Source organism: Gobio gobio, assembly GCF_949357685.1.
Source record: "Gobio gobio genome assembly, chromosome: 7".
Classification (NCBI taxonomy): Eukaryota; Metazoa; Chordata; class Actinopteri; order Cypriniformes; family Gobionidae; genus Gobio; species Gobio gobio.
Window position 1 is genome coordinate 12,129,437 of NC_137103.1, and position 23,395 is coordinate 12,152,831.

The following is a 23,395-nucleotide window of genomic DNA, read 5'->3' on the forward strand; positions in this document are numbered from 1 at the left end:
AATTCATCTTTGCTTGGAGACACACATTTATACCTGTGCTTAATCATATTTGTTAGGTGTTATATTTTTGAGCAGAAAATGTAGGGCCATGTTTTCATTTCTTCATTATATCGAGCTTTATTCGTTTATATGTCATATCATTTTGTTTGTTGTTTAGAGGTTTTTATATTAAGAATTGTACTTATAATCGATGCATTTATGATGATATAATACATTTTACAATTGACACACGAGAGCCAATTGTTACTAAAATAATATGTTATTGGGTTTTAATGCGTTGCATTGTTTTGTGTTGATTTGTTAACTATAATAGGCCTATAATAACACAAGACCAAATATCAAAATGATGATGATATTTTACAGCGTGTGTGTTAAATTCGAAGGTGTTTGAACCCTCCACACGGCCTATATGTGTCTTGGTCCATTCCCTAAATTTGTACATTAGCATTGCACAATAGAGTCACAGGTTGGTCTTATTTCTTTGAGTTCATGCAGGTCCGTCGGACCCGACCCTCGGATTACCAATCCGCGGCGCTCTTGGAGGGAGTGGACCAATCAGAGAGCACCTTGGATAAATATTCATGATTCCCTGATTCAAACCTTTGAGCGAGTTTGTGTGGATCCACAGCATCGTACCTAGACTTTTCACAGAGACAAACTACATTTTCTTATGAATGGAAAGTGAAAAAATCCGTTGAGCTTAAATTGGGATCCATCCTTCACTCAGATCATAGAAGAAAACAAAAAAGCAGGGAGAGAGAGAGAGAGCGAGAGACATGACCATGTCTACAATACCAGAGAGTCTAAACAGCCCAGTCTCAGGAAAGAGCGTGTTCATGGAATTTGGGCCACCAAGTCAGCAAATGTCGCCTTCATCTATGACCCACGGACATTATTCAATGCACTGTTTACACTCCTCCGGACACCCGCAGCACGACAGCGCATACAGCCCGGCTCCGTCCTTCCCCAGGTCTCTGCCTTATCCATACGTCAACTCGGTCGGTAGCCATTCCTCCAGCCCGTACCTCAGCACCGTGCAGACTTACCCAAACAACTCGGCTTTGGCGCAGACGAGATTGGAGGACCCAGGTAAGAAATGCTGCTTTTGGTCTTCTCTGGTCGTCGCGTTTGTCGGCGCACTGCAAGAATGTTGGACTGAAGTAGCCCAGATGTGCTGTTATTAGGCTTGGTAATTATTTATTGCGTAATGCTATAAACAATGTATGCAATTAAGGCTAATTATACCTAAAGTGCCGCCTGTAAAACTTGTGCACAGTGATGTGAGCCGCACTGCGTGAGCAGTCTGTGAGACAGTTTCTTTTCTTTCTCCCTCCCAGCACCAGAGTCAGAGAAAAACACCGTGGTGGAAGGGGGAGAGGTTCGTTTCAACGGGAAAGGCAAAAAGATCCGCAAACCCCGAACCATCTACTCCAGTCTCCAGCTGCAGGCTCTGAACAGGAGGTTCCAGCAAACTCAATATCTGGCTCTGCCGGAGAGAGCCGAGCTCGCCGCGTCGCTGGGGCTCACGCAAACGCAGGCATGTGCACGGCTTTTACGCGCTTTCGACGAGAGAATTAGACTTTGTGACGACGAAGGCGAACCCGTGTCACATGTCGCTGACCGTTGTTGTTGTTGTTTTTTTAAAAATTCCCTTGATTTTCGCATGTTCTTTCTGAATTTGATCTGTTTGAGGGAAATGTTTTGGAACGTCGGTAATCGCGTTCGATTCGATTACGCACGGTTCCATACTCAGATAGTCTATTTGATGTCTGCATTCACATTCACACATTCTACATCCTATTAGATGTCATATATACATTTAGAAGACGTCTTTAAGATGTTGTAAAACTGCTTTTTCTAAGACGTTTATCAGATGTTGGCTTTCCATCTTACAGGGGTAGTAGGCTTGCAGAAACTCTTGTTTGATTTGCCTTTCTTTCTCTTTTTTTCTAGGTGAAGATCTGGTTTCAGAATAAACGCTCCAAGTTTAAGAAACTGATGAAGCAGGGCGGAGGAACAATAGACACAAACGCTTTGGCTAACGGGCGCGGACTGTCCACCGGATCTCCATCCGTAGCGCCTGTCTGGAACTCAACCGCCACCGTCAAAACATCCACACCGACCTCTTATATTCCCAGCTACACCTCATGGTATCCCACAGCACACCAGGACACTATGCAGCAGCCGCAACTCATGTGAACCAGGACTGCTAAAACAACCCCGCCCCTCTATCCACCAATGGCCCAGTTCAGGGGACCCGACATGGGCCAGTCACTCTGCGGCCTTACACACACTGGCACTCCGCAGCCCAGACCAGATGTGACCCGGAGACACTCTCAAACAGACAAGTGCTGAGTCAGCGTGGACTGAACGAGAGTCGTCTTCACCGGAGAGGAAACAAGTCTCTTTTTGGAATCGAAGGGAATGCCGGGAAAGTGGGTCAAATCAAAGCTGCTACTCTCCCCATTTTCCGTGACTTTTTGTTGTGTAAAAAAAAAAAAAAAAATCATGAAACTGTACCCTAGTCAGAAATGTCTTTGGTTTTCTTCAAAATTGTAATTTTCCATAAGACAGTTGCGGAATTACCGGTTTGTCCCTCCACGAGATCAACATGAACTGCGCATTTTCCCAAAGCTCGCGCAGTCGCTTCAGGCTTCGCCACGGCGCGGTGAATGTGAAAAAACTGCGATAAACACACCGCGAGCAAGTATGATTTTCCCCATTTTAAAGGGAACAAAGAAATCTTTAAACAAAGTTATTTTGTATGTATGGCGTTTTGTGTTTATTTAAATATAACTTATTTAGAATTTGTGTTTTGTTTTGTTTTTTTATCTGTTTGTATGTTTTTTTTATTTAAAACAAAAATGTTCTTTAAATTATGATGTGAAGCTGCACTATAAAACAGAGACACTTCCCTTGGATTTGAACCCAATTTGTAAAGCCGAGTGTTTTATTGGATCAGATAAACGCGTCCATCATCGCCGTCAGACGGGAAGTGTTGACAGCTCTAATGTACAGAAATAGTCGTTTTCGTTGTGTGCTGAATCATTTGTGCAAAAGGATCTAAACATGATTGTGTTTATTAAAATTCATGTGTTTTCCGTTTCACATTGGAAAAAAAATAGTTTTATAGCTTACCGGTCACATTAATTTATTGTTTTGTTTCATGGAGTCTTGTATAATGTGTAAACTCGAACAGTAAAAATCTGTTTATAAAAGAAGCTACAAAATGTCATCGCAACGTTTATTGCTTTGCCAAAAAAAATGAATGAATCTCAGGTAACTGAGCAATGCAATAGCCTATATGAAGAAGAATATATGTGCTGCAAGAGACCAAGAAAATAAATCTCAATATTTAGACAACTTGTTTTAAATGCCCACAAACCAAACACACAAAAAAAGCATTTTGATAAATATTATTTTTATTAATATTAGCTAGCTAGCTAAACCTTCATATGTGTTCTTGCAGTGTCTCTCCCAAAACACCTTTGCATTGCTATCTGAACCAGCGATTAATCTTGTGGTGGTTCCTGTAACTCAGTAATTCCTCCGACAATAAGGGCACTTGTTTCTTTTCACTTTCGTTTAGCCGCTATGAGCTCTTTTCTGCTCTTGTGTGGTTGCTTTTGATGGCCGTGTGTTAAGTGAATAATCGGGCAGGTGCCGCTCATAGAGGGGCAGATGAAGAAAGCCTGTGTGTGGAGGGGGGGAATGCGGATAGATAAAGGATGACATGTTCAGCGTGTCTTTTGTTTGGGGCTGATGGTTTAACTGCGCATTTTAAGAAAATTCTGATGCAGATTGATGCCGGCAAGTAACAAAACAAAGGATGTTTCCTGTGATATATTTTGCTCTTTCGAGGATAGATTAACCCGTAGCCTTGACATTTTTATTTGCTTGTTTATTGTTGTTATTATTATTATTATTATTATTATTATTATTATTATTATTATTATTATTATTATTATTATTATTATTATTATGTAGTAGTAGTAGGGATTCAATTATGCATTTAAGATTTAACTAAATTAGATTCTATATTAAAATACACAGGGGGAAAAATGTAAATACTAGGAATGGATTGAACCTAGCCTCTGCTGTTTGAGTATTGAGAGTTGTTAGGGTTGCAGTGGAGCGGGGGGTGCAGCAATTATTGTGACAAATTTTGACACTCTTCATGTGTGGTCTTTAAAAATGGCCTGGTCAAAGCAGGAAATGGCCCCGCGCGCTCTGATCACAAGCGCGCTTCTCTCTGACTCCATTCATATTTTTAAGACTTCTTAAAAATAGCCTACATTACATACGTTTTATTATTATTATTATTATTATTATTATTATTATTATTATTATTATTATTCGTCTTATTATTATATTAATTGGTTGTTGTCGTTGTTTATTCAATATAGTAGCTATTATTATTATGGTTAAACTTTATTTGGTAACACTTTATTTTACATATGTTTATTTGGTAACACTTTATTTATGTTTATTTGGTAACACTTTATTTTACATATATTACATATTTATTTTACATATCATCTTGTTACATGTATTTACCATAGTAATAACTGTAAACCATGCGTAATTACATGCAACTAACCCTCAACCAAACCCTAATCCTAGTAAGTAGCCTACATATTAATTAATATTACTCGGTTCTTAAATATATAATTACACTGTACCAATGCCACCTTAAAATAAAGTGTAACCCTTTATTTTAAGGTAGTTACATTGTACTTACTCGAATATAATCAATTAACTACATGTACTTACTATAGGGTTAGTTATTTGTAATTATGCACAATTTACTGTTATTACTATAGTACATGTAGTGATGTGTAACTATGTCACGTTAAAATAAAGCGTTGCCATTATATTACCGTCATATCGTGTTTCTGATAGCGTGTCTATTTTACTGGTTTGTCTTTTTCTCTTCCCAATGCGTCCAGCTGCGTCGCTAAATTTTCAGAATGCGTATAGACTAAATAATATCTAAATGTGTAAATGATTGGCTAACACTAATATGAATCATTGCAAAGAAAACTTGTATCATGTGTCTGACAAGTGTCTGGCAATGTCTGATAAAAATACAAATGCGTTATTTTTTTTATTTTTCTTCTAAACATATCCAAAACAGAACTCTTGGGAAGGAATAAAAGAAGAAGCCGTGCTGTTCTGTCTCTTTCTCCGACATGCAGCTGTGGAGCAGAGAGGGTCAGCGTTATTTCACTCTATTCTCCTCTTGATTACGCGCCGGGCCCATCAAACCAGACATAATTACAGTCATTCCCTCCTTACTTATTCTAATGCAGCTTCCCATCTACGGGATAATTATGAGCAATTTTTTTTCGCACGTGGAATCTTTTGTTAACAAAAGAGATAGCGCAGTGAAAGAAAATTTGCTGTGCGATGGGGGGGGGGGGGGGGGGGGGAAGAAAGGGAAAAAAGAGAGTGGAATAGGTGCGCAGCGGTAGTTATAAGTAAGGCTGGCAAATTGCTTGCAGGTGTATACCGAGAGATTTGTCAATGGGAAGAGGGATCAAAATGAGCCAAAGCACAATGTCGGAGTGATGAAGGCAGAGGTGAAATTATAGAACAAGGGCTGCTTTATTTTCTGCCGGATTCTATAGACAAACCATCTCGCAATTTCAGACTTTATTAATGTTAGCCTGATTCAAAGCAGCTAATGGTGTAGCTATATTTTGTTTTCTCCAGACAATCGAATGAACCAATCGCGTTTTTATTAAGAAATATTTCCACGCGTTACGCGTTAATGCAACAAAATAGAATTTTAAATGCAATTTTTATTTCTATAATACCGCGTAATGACGCATGCAATTAAGCCCCAAAATGCGCACATAAAATGTAGCCTATATAGGCTATATATTAAAAAAATGCATGCGCATCCTTCTTACCTTAATGTGCAATAAAGGAGATGAGCGTCTATAGTCGCCTATAAGATGTCTTACATCGCTCTCTCGAGAAACAGAAGAATGTGAAAAGAGCATCCAGCAGTCGTGGCACGGGTTCCGGCTCTTTGAGTCCCCGAATCTGCCTCCTCTAGCTGGGCTCACAGCTGACACACGCTCTCCGAGCAGGAATGAAAAATCCTGCTTTATTTTCCCTCTTTATAGCTGATGGAAAAAATTGCTGATTATTAGCATAAATGTTTACTCCTCATTACGCTGATGACATTGTGCACTCGAGATCTTGGTAATCTTTGGGAAAATTATGAGTAATTTTTTAAAATTTAAAGCAGCAGTTACCATGCAATTCAGGCTAATTTTGCGTAGGCTCCAAACGGATATAATTATCGCGGAGTCAAGATGTTATGCTAAAAACTATGCATTGATATTACCATTTATTATGTACATACAACTTTGACAATGTTGATGCTTGAAATAGCTGGAAATTGTCTTGCGCAAAAATTACAGTCCATATTAGGACATCTAAAATTGCGAAGAATTATATAGTAATTGCAGGCTTTCAGATCGGGGAGCCAGAATGCTCAACTGGAGCAATTGTGGATAAAATTACAGATCAGAGTATAAATTAGGGATGGGGTATGGCATTTTTCAAGTTGTCTGCAGGATTCCGGAAGTGTCTAAAACCACATCGTTGCTAATCTTTCAGAGAGAAAGGCACGCAGAGCACGTGCTCGCAGACGGCTCAGACACAGCTTTACATTCGTTTGCATTTGCCAGGTGTGACACTCGTCCGCGTTGAGAGACCTAATCAATGTTAACACGGGCTGTGTGGCTATTTTGGCCAGGTATATACAGAGACAGCAAACATACAGGATGACAGAAAGAGGTGCAAACCCCAGTGCGCGTCTGGCTTCTTCCGCTCTGGCTATGTCGGTTGATGTGATATTTCATTGTTCTTGATCGCGTTAAGCTTGTCTCAAGGGACGGCGTGCGTAAACTGTTCTGCGTTATTGAGACGCGTCTTAGGCCTTAGCCGAAAGGAAAGCCGACCGCTCTTGGTTAAACATGGCATTCCCGTTTCCTGCCGTGTTTATTCTGCTGAACGGATCTTGTGGATCTCTGCGGGGCACATTTCAGCACGGGCGTAGTCTTAGCCCGGGGCGACAGCGTAATATCTTGTAATGTGGCAATCACTGACAGGATACATCCTCATTACATCTGCCTGCTTTACAGCTTTTAAACCCGCAGATAAACAAATGAACATGCATTTTTAACTATAGGCCTATATTATTTCAAAAAAGAACAATGGATATTAAGCCGCGCGCGGTTCAAACGTTTAGCTTTTCATTTGAGAAGCAAATGACACTTGTCATACATAATTAATAACATAACGCTGTAATAACTTCCTTCATGGTTCTGTTATAAAAACAGCATGATTGGTATTTAAAGTGAACACGGACGCGACACGTTACATTTTATTTACGTGTATTTGCTTGCATAATGCGCATGCATCATTGCAGTGGCATGGTGCATCACTCAGATTACCTTGCGTTTAATTTTCTACGAAGCTTCTAAACAAACAAACAAACAAGTTTTCCTTTGTTTTGTGGCATGGGAAATTAATGTAGGCTACACACGCAGACGAGACATTATTACAAAGGCCTTGTGTTGCGCGCGGGGCGGTGGAAGTTGTGAGAAATGTTTCCATGTTGTTTAGCTCGGGGCATTTGTGAGCCTGCCTTCTTGGCTGCTCTGACTTCATAAAAAGTCTGGAGCGCAGAGCTCTGACTCCAGAGAGTCTGATCCCAGCCGAACGCCTTCGTGCCGGGGCGTGTTTGCGCGCTCATTCCCTGCCCGAGGCTCTGTTGCGCGTCTCGCTTCTGTCGGGCTCCCTGAGCCTTTATCTGTACGTTTTGCGTGTCCAAAAATTTAGGGAACGTCAGCCCAATTGCCTTTTGTGAATAATAATAAAAAAAAGAACCGTGCTCCTGCTATTTTTGAACCCGAAAAAAGTTGCGTAAACTCGCTTGACCTACTTATTACAGAGGGAGCTAGACACACCTGTCACGTTAGTCAACAAAAGGTGAATTTGTGGGTTTTGTTTGAAACTTTTACAAGACGTTGCATCGCGTCTCCAGCCAGACTTATTAAAGACTAGAGACTGGCGCCGAAGCAAAAAGAAGGAGTGGAAAAAAAAGCCCATACCAACAGTGAACTAAAGAGGAAATCCCCAAATGAATTGATACAAATACAATGCATTCACATGAAACATTTTATTTAAATAAGTCTGAATCATTATAGTGGCAGAAATGTTCATTCGATATCAAAATAAATAAAACAAAGTACTCCTTAAAACATATCCTGATACATGTGAACATGGCTTTAGGACAATCAGTAGCTTCCCAGTTAGTGTCCGTGTTATTTAAAACAGTGTGTGATATATTCTATACGAATGACAACACGTACAGAGACCGACACCAGATCTCAAACTTGCCTTAGCTACTAAATATAAACCGAACAAAACGTCTGAAATGAAAGACATGAAACACATTTACGATGGAAAAGGACAGATATGTTCAAAAGGCACCAAACAGCTTCAGGTTGTGCTACATGTGCTCTTACACCCTGATGCAATATTCACTCCGATAATGTCCGATTTCTCTAGGCTTTGGGATAATAGTAGTTCACCGAACAACTGGTTTGAATCCGTTGATGTACCACCCATAGAACAAAATAAATAAATACAAAAATAATTGTATATGTTTGATTCTTAAGTGTCTGCTTGTCGACGACATTGCATGAAGAGAAACAGTGTTACGCCCAAAACGCTCTGGCAATGATCAACGTGGCAAAGGTGAAGAGGTCTCACCGTGTGGAAAACAGGCCGAATTCCCCGTTTCTAGATTTTAAGTCGGTCGAGTCAAAATATAGCCCCCACGCTGACAGTCATGTTGTGGTGATGCGGTGGCTGGAGATGGGCCGCAGAGTTCGTGGATGAGTACCAGGGGTAGTTTGTCAGAAAGGAAGGGGTGGTTGCGTTCGGGGGGCTGCTGCTCTGGGACAAACCCCCCGTGTTTACAGTGTTCATTCTCTGGCTGTGAGCGAAGTCCCAGGCCGCGTTGAGAGGCGGCGAGTGGTGAGGGGGAGACTCGCTGGAGGCCACGTGCTGCTCGGGTGGGATTTCTCCACTTTTCCACAACTTCTTGAACTTCGAACGACGGTTTTGGAACCAGATTTTTACCTGGAAAATAAGCAAACAATTCAGTATATAGAGTACTAGCAATATAGCCTACATATGTAATGAAACAACGCTCCTGAATCATGTTTTAAATATGTTAGTGTCCTTGTTACATGTACTTACCATAGTAATAACAGTAAATTATAACATGTAACTCAACCTAAATCAAAACATAACCCTATAGTAAATTAAATTGTAGTAAATTAATATTACTCAGTAGTTAAATGTATAATTACACTGTAACAATGACAAATTAAAATAAAGGGTTACACTTTATTTTTAAGGTGTCATTGTTACACTAATTATACATTTAAGTACTGAGTAATATCAATTTACTACATGTACTTACTATAGGGTTAGGGTTAAGGTTTGGTTTGGTTTAGGGTTAGTTGCATGTAATTATACATACGTTATAGTTATTATTAACTGCATGTAACTTTTGTAACAACGACACTATAAAATAAAGTGTTACCAAATAAAGTGTAACCAATCGTTGTTTTCATTATTACCACGTGTATGGGATAATTTCACATTTTGGAATAACCCTTGAAATAATACACACACACACACACACACACACACACACACACACACACACACACACACACACACACACACACACACACACACACACACTGTTCGCTTTAATAAGGATAGCATATGAATAAAGGAGTGTTATTAAGATGTAAAACGTTGTTGTTGTTATTAGTATTATTGAATCCCAATTTTGTTAGAGATTAATGAGCATTTGTTATATTAAACATAGGTCTTTTACAAGTCCACGATTATTATATTAAATATGTATGTCGATGTGGAAGGCATCCGTACCTGTGTTTGCGTGAGGCCCAGAGACGCGGCTAGCTCGGCTCTCTCCGGCAGGGCCAGATACTGGGTCTTCTGAAACCTCCTCTGCAGGGCCGCCAGCTGGAAACTCGAGTAAATAGTTCGCGGTTTTCTGACTTTCTTTGGCTTTCCATTAACCATTCGAATTTCAGGTTCACTTTCTTCTTTTTCTGTGAGAGAAAACAAGCAATACAAAACGTTTGAATCAACTGAATTTTTCTAAATAAAACATAAAACACGTTTTATGTTCCAAATATTATTAGCATCACGCGCAATTAAAATCAGATTTGTGCGTAAAGTTTTTTCATCACTGCTACTCAGTAAATAAATAGTAAAATTTCCAGTTCAATGGCAATTACAACTGCCCCAAGTGAGTAATAACAAGAGAGAGATATTTACCAGCATCTGCAGGAGTTGGTGAGGAGCAGGAGCCGTACGTGCCGTAGGGGCCAAACGCGTTGCCGAAGCCCATTTCATATGATTTGGTGTTGTACTGAACGCTGTTCATGCTGTTGTTCTGGTATTGGTAAGAGCTGATCTGGTCGTATGGAGAGCCTGCGCACTGTCCGGCCTGCTGGTTATTATTATAGTAGCTGCTGTCGGTAGCGGTGGAGACCGGAAGAGTAGGTGATTCCTGGGATTTGTGCAGACTGTGGTAACTGCTGGAGGTAATCTGGTTTGAATGCATATCTGTACTGAGGCTGTCAAAAACTCCAGTTACGTTTTTCATAACGCAAAAAAAGACTTAAATGCACGTCCAACGAAAAAACAAACCCATAAAAACTCTTCTAAAGCACACGACTTAACGCGTTTTCTGAGTCAAGTTGCATTCCACCCTGGAAGAAAACAAACGCAGACGCCGCGACGCAAAGCAGAACTGTGATTGTCTGTCAGCAGAGATGCGGGAGGACGGACATTTATCGCGCGTCATGGGGGAGGATGAACTTGTGCGCGCGAAGCAGCCAATGAATGCGGGATACACAGCTCGCATTTGTGCATTCAGAAGATATGTGTGCATCCTGTGTGGGATGGTTACTTCAACACGTTATAGCATACTTCATAAAAACACATTTTGCTAGGACCTTCTTAAAAACATTGGCAACAGGTTTTATAATCATTAAATGTTCGTTAAACGTGTTATAATCATTAAATTAAAGCGGTCATTAAACCTTATTGATTCACATTTCACGTAGGTCCTTATTCTGAATACATGGGCTTCTTCTGAAAATCTGATTTATTAATAAAAGGTTTGATTTTTGAATTACGCATCAGGAACTTTTACAGAGGACGACTTTAACGCGTAAAACCAGCAATATGCCTGAAAAGCAAATACCAGGGAGTGCGCATTTTGCAATGTGTCTTCTCAAAACACGCAGAGAGTTGAGTTTTCAACCCAGCAATTAGACTTCTGACTTCAGATTTGTTTCGTTCTTAAACAACACCGAGGAGCCGCTCTTTTCTGCATGACATCCCGACCTGCTGCGACACCTGTCGGAGAAATGTCACGTTTTTTCTGCATGCGTAAAGGTTGCTGATGTCGCCCTGTTAAACCGTACATTCTAAACATATCTTATCATTTTAGACAAATAGCTTTAACATTGATTGAGAGTAGGCTATCTGGCTAAATAAAGTGTCCAGCTCATATAGAAGAAGCAAAGTGTAAGAGTCACATTTCATATTTCAGAATTTATATTTTCACATTTTAATTATAGCCTATTTTGTTGATTTGTCATTTACTGTTGAATATATTATTTTGGTTTATATGTTCTTTCTGCACATGTTTAGGGACGTCTTTTTTGAAGCGCATGTAAAAAGTTATGAGCATATGCAATAATCCAGACGCACAGATGGAGAACACAAGGCTTCTGACAGTTTATCATAATTAATATAGCATACATTGGCTTACAAGTAGGCCTATAGTATCTCTACAAATAAGTTGTTGAGTAGACATCGGATTATGTTGTAGGCCTATTCAAGAAATATGATTCTTTATTGACTTGGGAGAATAAATCATGATAAAGGAAACTATGGACTTGTGAGTTGTGTATACAAGAGGATATGCGTCACAACTTGTGGAATAACTAAAAGACATCCCAATCATGTCCCGTAAACAAAGTAATAGGCTATCGACACAAAGACCAGTCGATTCATCGCGTCAGTCCGTCAGTAAAGAATTATTTTTTTTTATTTTTTATTTTTTTTATTTTTTCAGTAGATTTTACAATATGCGCTAGCATATCCGCGAATTTACCGAATTCACTGGTTTGAAAATAGTAGATCTGAACAGCAAGTGCTTACACTAGGAGTAGTATTACGTGCTGAAATGCATCATAAAGAGCGCATAACAAGTAATGTAATCAGATTACTTTTTCAAGTAACTAGTAAAGTAACGCATTACTTTTAAATTTGCGTTGTGTGTGAACATGATGGTTATTGTAGATCTAGACTAAATGTGAGCATGCATTTATTAATGTCACAGAAACAGATTCAGTATTCCTCAAAATAAAATAAAAAAGAGATCATACAAAATGCGCGTTATTTTTTATTTAGTACTGTCCTGAATAAGATATTTTACATAAAAAATATAATTTACATATTAACATATAGTCCACAAGACAAAAAATAGCTGAATTTATTAAAATTACACCGTTCAAAAGTTTATGAACCATTCATTCTCAGTGCTGTGTTTCGTCACCTGGATGATCCACGGCTGTGTGTGTTTTGTGATGGTTGTTCTTGAGTCTCTTGTTTGTCCTGAGCAGTTAAACTGCCCAACGTTCTTCAGAAAAAACCAAGCAGAGAGAGCAACCATTGACTACCATAGTAGGGAAAAAAATACTATGGTAGTCAATAGTTGCTCTCTCTCTGCTTTGTTACAAACATTCTTCTAAATATCTTCTTTTGTGTTCAGCAGAACAAAAAAATTCATACAGGTTTGGAACAACTAGAGGGTGATTAAATGATGATAGAATTTTCATTTTTGGATGAACTATCCCTTTAATGCATTGTTTCCTTCTGGAGCATTTTTCCTTTTCTGAAGAACGTTGGTCAGTTTAACTGATCAGGACAAACAAGGGACACACACACACACAGCCGTGGATCATCCATGGAACGACACGCAGTATTGAGAATCAATGGTTCATAAACTTTTGATCAGGGTTATTTAATAATAATTCTGCAATTTTTTTGTCTTGTGGACTATATGTAAAACATTTTTATGTAAAATATCTTATTCAGGACAGCACTAAATAAAAAATAACATGCATTTTGTATGATCGCTCTTATTTAGTTAAAATTATTCACATTTCACAGATTATGCAAGTGGTTCACATACTTTTTCTTGCCACTATATATATATAAAGTTTTGTTTGAGCTGCGCCCTCTACTGTAATGCGTCAATTTACATTTCTTTCAGCCTGAGGCTTATTCATTTCAGTTTTGGTGTGAAAGAGACAAAAATAAAACTTTTGTTTGTGGTTATTAAAAACAAATAAGAAGCAAGGCCTAGCCCAGGTGAGAAAAAGTACCGCAAAAGTAACATAATGTAATTGTTTTTCATAAAAAGTAGCCTAACTAAGTAACAACTTTTTTAGGGAGTAAAGCAAAATTGTACTGCATTTTTTATTTTTGAAACTAACTTTCCCCAACACTGGTAAAGAGAGAGACCTGAAGGACAACCACAAGTAACCTGCAAAACCCCACTAACTAACTAACTAACTTACTAAATTATTTTAATTTGATTTGTGCGGACAATAAAACGCAGCAAAACCAAAGAGCCTAAATTGCGTGTTGATTGTTGCAGAAACTGTAATGGAACTGAGATTCAATAGAATGCCATTTGGGAAATTGTCTAATGTGCTTCGTACGTTGATAAAAATATATACGGTAGGCTATATAGCCAATAGTCAATGGAAAAAAAATGATTAGCATGTATTGGCTCATCAAGACGTCTCCCCACGCCATCTTCATCCTCTCCTTCCTCTCTGACTCTCTCCAGCACCACAGTCCCCGTTATCACTTTAGGAAGGAAAAAGCAGGGTAGTGAGGGCACGGCTTGACTGGTGAATGTCCCTGACGTGCAGCTTCCACATCCCTAGGCTATTGTGCTCTCTGCTGGCAACACGGTGAACCTATTATTGGCCCTCTCCATGCCCTCGCTATTTCAGACCTGGTAATCGCTGTCTCCAGGCCTTCTCTGACCCTGGAAGCGTGTGCTTCGACCCACATATGCATTTCTGAAACTATAAATTAAACAGTAAACCAAGCTTTGTGTAACTACATAGAAGTGTTTGTGTAAAAGTAATAGATTCTTCCGCATCAAATAAAAAAATATATAATTGTGCAGGTTTTTGCAGTTTTAGAGCAAGTGAAAGTTAGGCATAGGCTATTCCACCTTAAAAAAATCTGTTACATGTGCCGTAAATGTTTCACAAGTAAAAACATTCAAGGCCTGTAGCACATTTCATACACACTGAATAGCCTATTGAAAGGGCTTTCTGGTTTTTTTTAAATGAACATTTAAGAACATAGAAAGAAAATATTAAAATAATAAGTATAAAAGTATAAATAAAATTACAAATGAAAAATGAATTATGTGAACAATAATCAGTATCACTTTCTCTTTCACACATGGACACATTCTATCATTTTTCATCTTTCTTAGCTAACAGAAGATGCATTTACTCTAAATAAACATCTTTTAATTGGTAGTTTAATATGTCCAAAGTAACGGATCAAAATGGATCTTTCTCTTTGAAAGAGTTAAAAATAAATGTTGTGCTTCTCATAAACAGTATGAAGCGCTCTGATGTGCTCTTTTCTGTACCTGGTTCACTGTGGACACATCTTCCACTATTCCACCATGATGATGTCATTTTTGAGTTATGGATTATTTGTCTGGCTTTATGCTTACGCATATGGCAAGCCATTTTGACTTTTATTCATTCCCAGGATATGAATTTGTGATATCAAGAATAACATTTTCAATGGTTAAAATGGTAATTCTTGATGGAATACGATTTCTACTAGTAACAATGGCAATTTTTGATACATAGAGCGTATGGCAAGCCGTTTGGACTTTTATTAATTCACAAGATTGGAATTCTTGACATCAGTAATTGCATTTTCACTAGTGAAATGTCACCATAGGCTGCCATTCAAATTCAATTCCTGATATCAACAATTAGCATTTCTGATATAAAGAATGTAAATGTTGATATCAAGAATTTATTTCCTGTTATCAATATAATTTCAAATCATCTAAAATGGCTTTCTTACTAGTAACAATCACATTCATGATATCAGAAATTAGCATTGTCACTGGTGGCAATTAAATTATTGATATCAGAAATGTTGTTTGTTGATATCAGGAATTGAATTGTTGATATCAAGAATTAAATTCCTGATATCAACAATTGAATTTGAATGGCAGCCTGGGTGACATTTCACTAGTGAAAATATAATTACTGAAATCAAGAATTAGAGTTTTTTAACTAGTGAAAATTGAATTGTTGATATCCCAAATTCACAGCCTGTGAATGAATAAAAGTCAAAATGGCTTGCCATACAGACCGGAATTACATTTCCACCAGTCAAAATGTTAATTCTTGATATCAAAGACGTCATCACTCGCAGAAATACGAATTCTTGATATGAATTTCAACTAGTAAAAAATCTTCACTAGTGAAATGTCACCCTAGGCTACCCTTCAAATTCAACTGTTGATATCAAGAAATAATTTCTTACTACACATATAAGAAATACAATTCTTACTAGTAAAAACCTTTATTTTTGATATAAATTATGTGGTTACTAGTGCAAATGTTTATTGTTGATATCAACAATTAAATTGCTTCTAGTAAAAATTTTCATTTCTGATATCATGAATGTGATTGTTAGTAAGAAAGCCATTTTAGATATCTGAAATTATATTGATATCACAAATAGGCCTACATTTCCAGATAAATAATACATTTAACATGTTGAAATACATTATATCAAGAATTAACATTTAAACTAGTGAAAATAATTGTTGATATCAGGAATTTATATTTTTACTAGTAACAAAGTAATTATTGATATAAAAAAATTGGATTTTTACTAGTAAGAATTGTATTTCTAATGTGTGAAATTGGAATTTCAACTAGTAGCTAAGAAATGAATTGTTGATATCAGGAATTGAATTTGAATGGCTGCCTATGGTGACATTTCACTAGTGAAAATACAAGATATCAAGAACATTTTTACGAGTGGAAATGTAATTCCTGATATGCTATCAAACGTTTTCATTGTTACTAGAATAAATGTAATTCCTCATATCAAAAATAAGCATTTTAATTAGTGAAAATTGAATTGTTGATATCAAGAATTCATATCCTGGGAATGTATAAAAGTCCAAACGGCTTGCCATATGCGCTTGACCCGCTCACGATGACACAACAGGTTGCCAATGATCATTCCCATAGCAACGGCGCCTCTACTGACAGTGCACGGTATCACATACAGGGCTGGGTTTCTCAAAGGCATCGTGTTCGTGAGTTGAGAGACCATTGGTGCCAATGGCTTATATGCTTTTGGGAAACGCAGACCAGTTTAGTAAAGACCTGAGGAAGTGATTAAAACGAATATACTAATCCTAATGGCTCATGAATATTAATTAGATTACTCGCGTTCACCCAGGCCTGCTTGATTGACTGAAAGGCAGACCCTGGTAAGCAGTTAGTTGGCTAGCCCACTACGGAACTATCGGATCCTACCATTGCAAAGGCTAATTGCTCATTAATAGGCTACTATTACTTACCTACGTGCCTAGACGTTCCTGCAAATCAAGCATCATCCAAATGACCTAACCTAGGCCTATTTAAAATTCATGAAATATCACGATTCAGAAATTCACTTGGAGCCTGGCAGCAGTTACTGCAGCGAGCCGACAGGTGGCTCTGCTCTCCGCGCAATGAAAAGCCAACAGTGCCTTTGCCACTTGTAGTCTGCACCGACTTTCTACAAATATGACAACTTATGCTCTACATAGCCAAACATGCAAATGAGTCGTTCCTGTTATACAGTGAGTTTTCTGTCTCTATGATTTTACTCATATTTTCTCTAAAATGAGTCACATATTTATAAGAAATGTCTTAGTAATGGAATATATATTTAGGTATTCTTTGCATTACTAAAAATACTTTTTTTTTCTTTTTTTTTATTGATATATGAATTCCATTTTTTATAATTTCCTCAGTGCAAAGTAATCAGCTTCCACAAGAACTATAAACCATGAAATTATAAAAGATCAAAAATATTTTTAAATTATGTTATAGACTAGGCTAAACTGCTATAATGTTTATCTATAACTAAAATAAACATATACATCATGTGAAATTATAGTTTTCTTTGTTTTTGTTGTTGTTTTACAATTTCCTTAATCTACTGTCCCTGAAGTCATCTTCCACACTGTTAGTAGCTAACCTTCACCTTCCAAAAAAAGACTACACTTCCATTGAGACAATTTTCAGGAAGTCACATTTATTTTTCCCGCTGGAATTCAGATGTTTGATTAAATGTTTGGCATAGTTTTGTCTTATTTTGGGAGGTGAGAAGCATTAATAGCATATATATGTTTCTGAGAAACATTTTTGTAGTATTTACTATCCTGTTAGCAAAAATGGGTACAAAAAAGTACCCGTTCTTAATAATCAAGACATTTGTTTTGTTATTGTTTCAAGAAATACTATGATGGCATAAGGGGCATATACTACTATCCAAGAAAAGCACATTGTTGTTTAACATTTACATTATTAACATTTTGTGATAATATGTATATGTCCTAACAGGGTGGATTACTTTCACGGCCAGTGTCTGAACAATGAATACCCATAATTACCCATTGTTATTTGAGTCCCTGAGCTTGACCAATATGTATTCCTAATAGTTAAACGTCACTATTTTGGTAGAATGCTAAAAACATGTACTTTGTTTCCTAAAAATCATGAAGCCAAAATGTTACTGGATAACAGGAATGAACCATATAATATAGTTATTATTACATGTTATACTGCATTCAGTTTGATATTCATCGTCGAATGTCTTGTTTTGTGTAGCCTATTATATTTTGCATTATAGCCTATGGTATTACAAGGTTGAAGTGCCCTTCAGTGCTGGTGATCCCGTTGTAGGGTAAATATTGTGCAAATATGAGATATAACTAGTCCACATATTATACAAGAATACAAATATAACTTCTTCTTAAAGAAAATGAGGAGAGAGGATGTTTGGTTGTGGATGTGGCTGATCTAACATCCACAGTGTGCGGGCGTGAGAACTGATTACTGATAGTTGTTGTTTTGTTTGTGAAGAATTGTGCAAAGTCGTCTGGAGATAGGGAGGTGGTGGAGGAGGACAGAGCAGAGAGTTGAATGTTCTGAAAAGTGTGCGTGAGTTTGAGGTGCTGCTGATCTTGTTTTGGAAATAAGAAGATTTAGCTGCATGTATTTCATCCGAGAATGATGAGAGCAGAGACTGATACTTAGCTAGATCAGATGGGTGGTTTGATTTATGCCACTTCCTCTCTGAAGCCCTGAGTATCGTCCGGTGTTTACGAATAACATCAGATAACCAAGGGTTAGAGGGAGTAGCTTGTGTTGGCCTAAAGGAAAGAGGGCAGATACTGTCTAGACAAGAAGTTACAGTTCTAGAAGAATAAAAATTCAACAAAAATTCCCATAAACACACTCCTAAACCTTGTGGAAAGCCTTCCCAGAAGTGTTGAAGCTGTTATAGCTGCAAAGGGTGGGCCAACTCCATATTAAACCCTACGCTTTAAGAATGGGATGTCATTAAAGTTCATGTGCATATAAAGACAGGCGTCCCAAAACCTTTGGCATATAGTCTATATGCACAATTTCTTTTTATTCTCTGACTTGTCAAACTGACAGTGTTACAACACTCCCCGGTCTCCTCTATATCCAAATGAACAACTTTGTTGCTATTACACAAGGGATTTAAACAAATGTAAAGCTCAAATAATACCGGAGTTTAAGAGAATTTTTATAAAATGATAAGGTTCACCTTAAACCCCCCAAAAAATGGCTCCATTTGCTTCCATTGTAAATGTATCACTGTAACCTCAATTTTTGAAAATCAGGGATGAGTCAAAATATTTTTGTAATCTATATTGTGCCAAAATGCTGTCGACTGAGCTTAATCTGTTATGAAACCCATATTTCTTTAATTGTTGTACGTCTGCTTGTACAGATAAATTAAGGTCACATTCTGCTAATGAGCAAGCACATTTTTCCAGTCTGCTGATATGCTTTTGTATATGATATGTCTTTGCAAGGACCTTTTAGTTAGTTATCTGTCAGCCTAAAATTGTCTGTGCTGTCACTGTTGTGTTGACTCATATCTGAGAGTGTTCTTTTCTGAAATGCTGAGGTCAGCATCTGTATCAGCAGTGATAAAAGTTGGAAATGAGCCAGTGGTTTGATGCGTCTTCTCACAAGGTGACTCCAGCATAGCAGTGTCATTGTGGTATATTTTTACTCTTCCAACATAGATGAGTATCACAGTCATTCATTTGCTTGTTTAAAATGAAAAAAGAAAAAACAATCTGAAATTTGATCAAGCTTAGGTAGGGGATTCCATTTTTAAAGTAGATGCATGAGCATACTGATAACATGGTGATGGACAAAAATATGAGATGGGAGGAAAAATTGTATTTCAATGCTTTTATGTTCTCTCACAAATGTATTGTGTTCCCCAGATAAACTTCACATTCGTTCGCAAAAGCATAGAAATATACACATATTTTTTCCTCCCACCTCATATTATTTCTATCAAAAAGTTTTTTAAGCCAAAGCAAAGGAATGGAAGAGTTTTGCAAAGAAATGCACCCCCCCCCCTCCCATCTTTCTTTTTTTTTTACCATTAACATGTCTCTTTAGAAAATAAAAAAGAGGGATGAGAGTGGAGGAGCAGAGAACCTATATGGTGGAGCAGAAGACCACCACAGCAGAGCAGACAAGACTGAAGATCCCCAAAGCGGAAGCGATGGTGGGAGGAACCATGGTGGAGTTAGCAGTCCAACAGCCAGAGCCCGAAGGCAGAGCCCGACAGAGCCGAAGGGGTGGAGGGATGAAGCGAAGCTGGTGTTCTGGAAGTCTGTGTCACAGGCAGAGTGATGTTTGACCCAGGTGTAGCCAGGACAATGGAGCTTGGGGGAGCCGTGAGGATGACGGTTCCTGGTGGAGCTGAAGGGGCGAGGAGCAAAGGTGGAGCTGACTGCTTGATAGGCCAAAGTGATGTTAAGGGCTCGGCGCCCCGAGGTGAAGCAAGGGAATCCACTCGCCAAGGCAGAGCTGGTGACCGGAAGATTTGCGGTGTATCCAACTCGAGGGGTTGAACCACTTGAGGAGGAGACAAGAGACTGGAGGGAGCCAGCAGACTTTGGCTTTGGCAGAGGAGGTGGAAGAGGGAGGGGCGAATCATCAGTGGCGATGCAGACTTTGAGCTGGATGTCAAAACAGATCTGGGACAGAGGTAGATCGTCCTCTTCTAGCGCCACTAAAATTCCTCCTTGTTCTGAAGTTACAACTGGCTCACACACCTGGTCAGACTGGATGGCGGGCTTCCATTCCGGGACAGAGGGGGCTCTGGCTCTGGCTCTGTAGCGGGCATCGGCTCTGGCTCTTTGTCCGTAGCGGGTATCAGCACCAGAACCCAGTCTGCGATGGTCTTGGGCTCTCGGGTTCGATCTCTGCGGTAGGCGTGGGCTTTGTGACTGCAGTGGATGTGAGCAATGGCATTAGCTGGGGATCCGTGTACTGCAGACACTGGAGGATAGCAGAAGCGAGCAGAATAATCCAATATCGAGAGCCCTTCACTGGCTAATGTGATAAATTCTGCTACATAATCCATCTTCTTTCTTTTATCTGGTATTCTGTAACGTTCTAGGTCTGACTAAGATGATTAAGATGCAAAACGGCTCAAAAACAAAAGTATTTGATAAGTAAAAAACAAAATCAGGTAACACACAGGAAAGAAGGCAACATAACAGTGTATAACATACGACAATACCAGACCACAAACTGAAGGAAATGAGGAATTTAAATACACAATGAGGATTAACTCAAAGACTAACAGGTGCGATAGTTTAATGAGAGTCCATGGCAACTAATGACTGGCGGGACAAAGAAACACAGAAAACAAACCAAAGGCAAAAACGTGACACACATGACACTAAATATAACACAAAACACCCTAATGTACATTACTTATAAATGAAAAAAGAAACAAATCTATTTAAATAAAATGTAATAAGACGAGTCATGCAGGGACCTATGGGAATGTAATTTTATTGTTTTTTTCAGCACAAATTATATGGAAATTCATAGGTTTTACTTGCTAAAAACATAAAGTTGACCGTTTCTGTCAGTAAAATTACATATAATATGATATTAAGCCATTATTACCTATGGTAATTTACAGCATTTTTACAGTCTTTACCATAAACATTACAAAACATTATTTCACAATGATCAATATGAAGACCATCAGTATGGTGATGTTAGTCATTAATGACTGAATCGCTTTATTACAGTTTTAACAGAGATGTGCAAATGAAGCACATTTGAAGACTGGGTTACAATTGTCAGCATATTTCCCAGCATTGAGATGTAGTCATCAAATACTCAGCTGCTATCAAACTCACAGCAGCTGAATTGTCATCATTCATACAGTATATGTGTAGCAAACGTGCAACGGGAACTTGGTTCAGTGAGTTTTCACAAGATCAGTTGTAGTTGATGATTCTCAGGTGAAAAATGTATGTTTGTGGTTTCTTAGCTTATGTTTAGGAAGTTTAACAAGTTGCAGAATGAGAACAAACCATTAACCAAGAGACTCTGCTCACAGACTGTTTGGCAGGACAGACAGCGTGTGTAATGTGTTGTGTATGATGAGCAAATGTTCAAACAGATGCTAATGAGAAGGGTCTGAGGAAGGGTTTTCACATGCAGTTCACTGTGTTCACTGTGCATAACAATGAAGTCCCTTCTCAACTAGTGTGACATTTTCTAATTTACATAAAAATTTGCTCATTCTTTTATTTGGCAGACACTTGTTATGATTTCCAGCAATTAACGGTTGAGCATGAGTCTAGTAATACGGAGATCATGGGTTCATTCCATAAAATAACATGCATATTCATAAGACTTGCACCGTGAATTTGCTGTACAGTATAGATAAAAGTGCCTGCTATATCTTTATGCTGTTGTCCACAGACAAATAATACCTTTAATACTTGATGTGTTCCCTTTTTTATGCTACCTTAAGATTATGTATAACAGCATTTTAGGGGTTCGAAACCCTATTGTAATTGTTAGAATTTCTAAGGATCAGCACTCTCCCCTAAAATTGACTGGACACACCAAAACATAAGTCGTAGAGACTTGAAACTTTCAGGGATGGTAGTATCCACCCCGATGAGAAGCATCTCGCTGCAGCCTGCAGAGGACATCCAACCACATCCAAATCCAAAAGTGATATCCGAAGCCGCGCCTGTCCAAATAAAATGGTCATGTCAATCACAGTACTGATTGCCTACACCAAACACCTGATCCCTAAACCTACCCGTCACTGTAACCTTAACCAATGACATTTTCTGTTGAAGTGGTTCGGGGGGAAAATTATCCTTCCTCATTAACTTTGAAACAGGAAGAAGCACAAAGAAGATTTAACCCTCACACCTAATTCTTTTTCATTTACTTCTTATATTTCTCTTTTTATGACAGACCTCAAAACCTATCCTTACGCCTAAAAACCCTTTCAATCTGAGGCCTATATACAACAAATCAGGTTTCCGGGGCGAAGCGGGGATGGGGAGTCACAAAGTTATATTTTGGATGTCCACCGCAGGTTGCAGCGAGTCCTACTGAAAGGGTTAGTTCACCCAAAAATGAAAATTCTGCCATTAATTACTTACCCTCATGTCGTTCGACACCCGTCAGACGGAACAGAAATTAAGATATTTTAGTTGAAATCTGATGGCTCTGAAAGTTCTCCATTGGCTCAATGGTACTCTATAGTGGTGTCAACAATAATCGATTCAGCGATGCATCGCAATGCGGGGCATCCACGATTCAGCATCGATGCGGCAAAGTACATCGATTATGTCACCGTTTATTTTCTGGCCTTGAGTTGGAGAATAAAATTGTGAAGTTTCAATTACTTCCAGGGTCATAACAACAACAATCAAGATGGCTGAGGCGGAGGGAGATGACCGCGATAGACGGGTCATAAAAACGCACCCAAAGCTTGGAAAGCGGACATCTGGGCACATTTCGGATTCTGACGCCGGCTTCACACCGCACGCGTTAGCAGGGCAGGAGCGGTG

At 38.5% G+C, this 23,395-nt stretch overlaps 2 protein-coding genes across 2 annotated transcripts; one reads left to right on the forward strand and one right to left on the reverse strand.

The window, feature by feature from the left end:
- The first annotated feature begins 438 nt into the window (after window positions 1–438).
- dlx1a (distal-less homeobox 1a) lies at window positions 439–3,357 on the forward strand. The gene is made up of 3 exons (XM_079821356.1): window positions 439–1,089; window positions 1,338–1,537; window positions 1,954–3,357. The coding sequence occupies exons 1-3, from the start codon at window positions 777–779 to the stop codon at window positions 2,197–2,199; spliced, it is 759 nt and encodes a 252-aa protein (XP_079677482.1). The 5' UTR covers window positions 439–776; the 3' UTR covers window positions 2,200–3,357.
- Window positions 3,358–8,183: 4,826 nt separating this feature from the next.
- Window positions 8,184–10,900, reverse strand: dlx2a (distal-less homeobox 2a). The gene is made up of 3 exons (XM_079821394.1): window positions 10,408–10,900; window positions 9,994–10,178; window positions 8,184–9,168 (listed from the first exon to the last, which is right to left on the reverse strand). Exons 1-3 carry the CDS (start codon window positions 10,736–10,738, stop codon window positions 8,848–8,850), a joined length of 837 nt encoding a protein of 278 aa, XP_079677520.1. The 5' UTR covers window positions 10,739–10,900; the 3' UTR covers window positions 8,184–8,847.
- Between the last annotated feature and the right edge of the window lie 12,495 nt (window positions 10,901–23,395).

Coding starts and splice junctions, on each gene's coding strand:
- dlx1a (XM_079821356.1), top strand. CDS start 777: ATGACCATGTCTACAATACCAGAGAGTCTAAACAGCCCAGTCTCAGGA. Junction 1,090..1,337: donor GACGAGATTGGAGGACCCAG/GTAAGAAATGCT, acceptor TCTCCCTCCCAG/CACCAGAGTCAGAGAAAAAC. Junction 1,538..1,953: donor TGGGGCTCACGCAAACGCAG/GCATGTGCACGG, acceptor CTTTTTTTCTAG/GTGAAGATCTGGTTTCAGAA.
- dlx2a (XM_079821394.1), bottom strand. CDS start 10,738: ATGAAAAACGTAACTGGAGTTTTTGACAGCCTCAGTACAGATATGCAT. Junction 10,179..10,407: donor ACCAACTCCTGCAGATGCTG/GTAAATATCTCT, acceptor TTTCTCTCACAG/AAAAAGAAGAAAGTGAACCT. Junction 9,169..9,993: donor TGGGCCTCACGCAAACACAG/GTACGGATGCCT, acceptor CTTATTTTCCAG/GTAAAAATCTGGTTCCAAAA.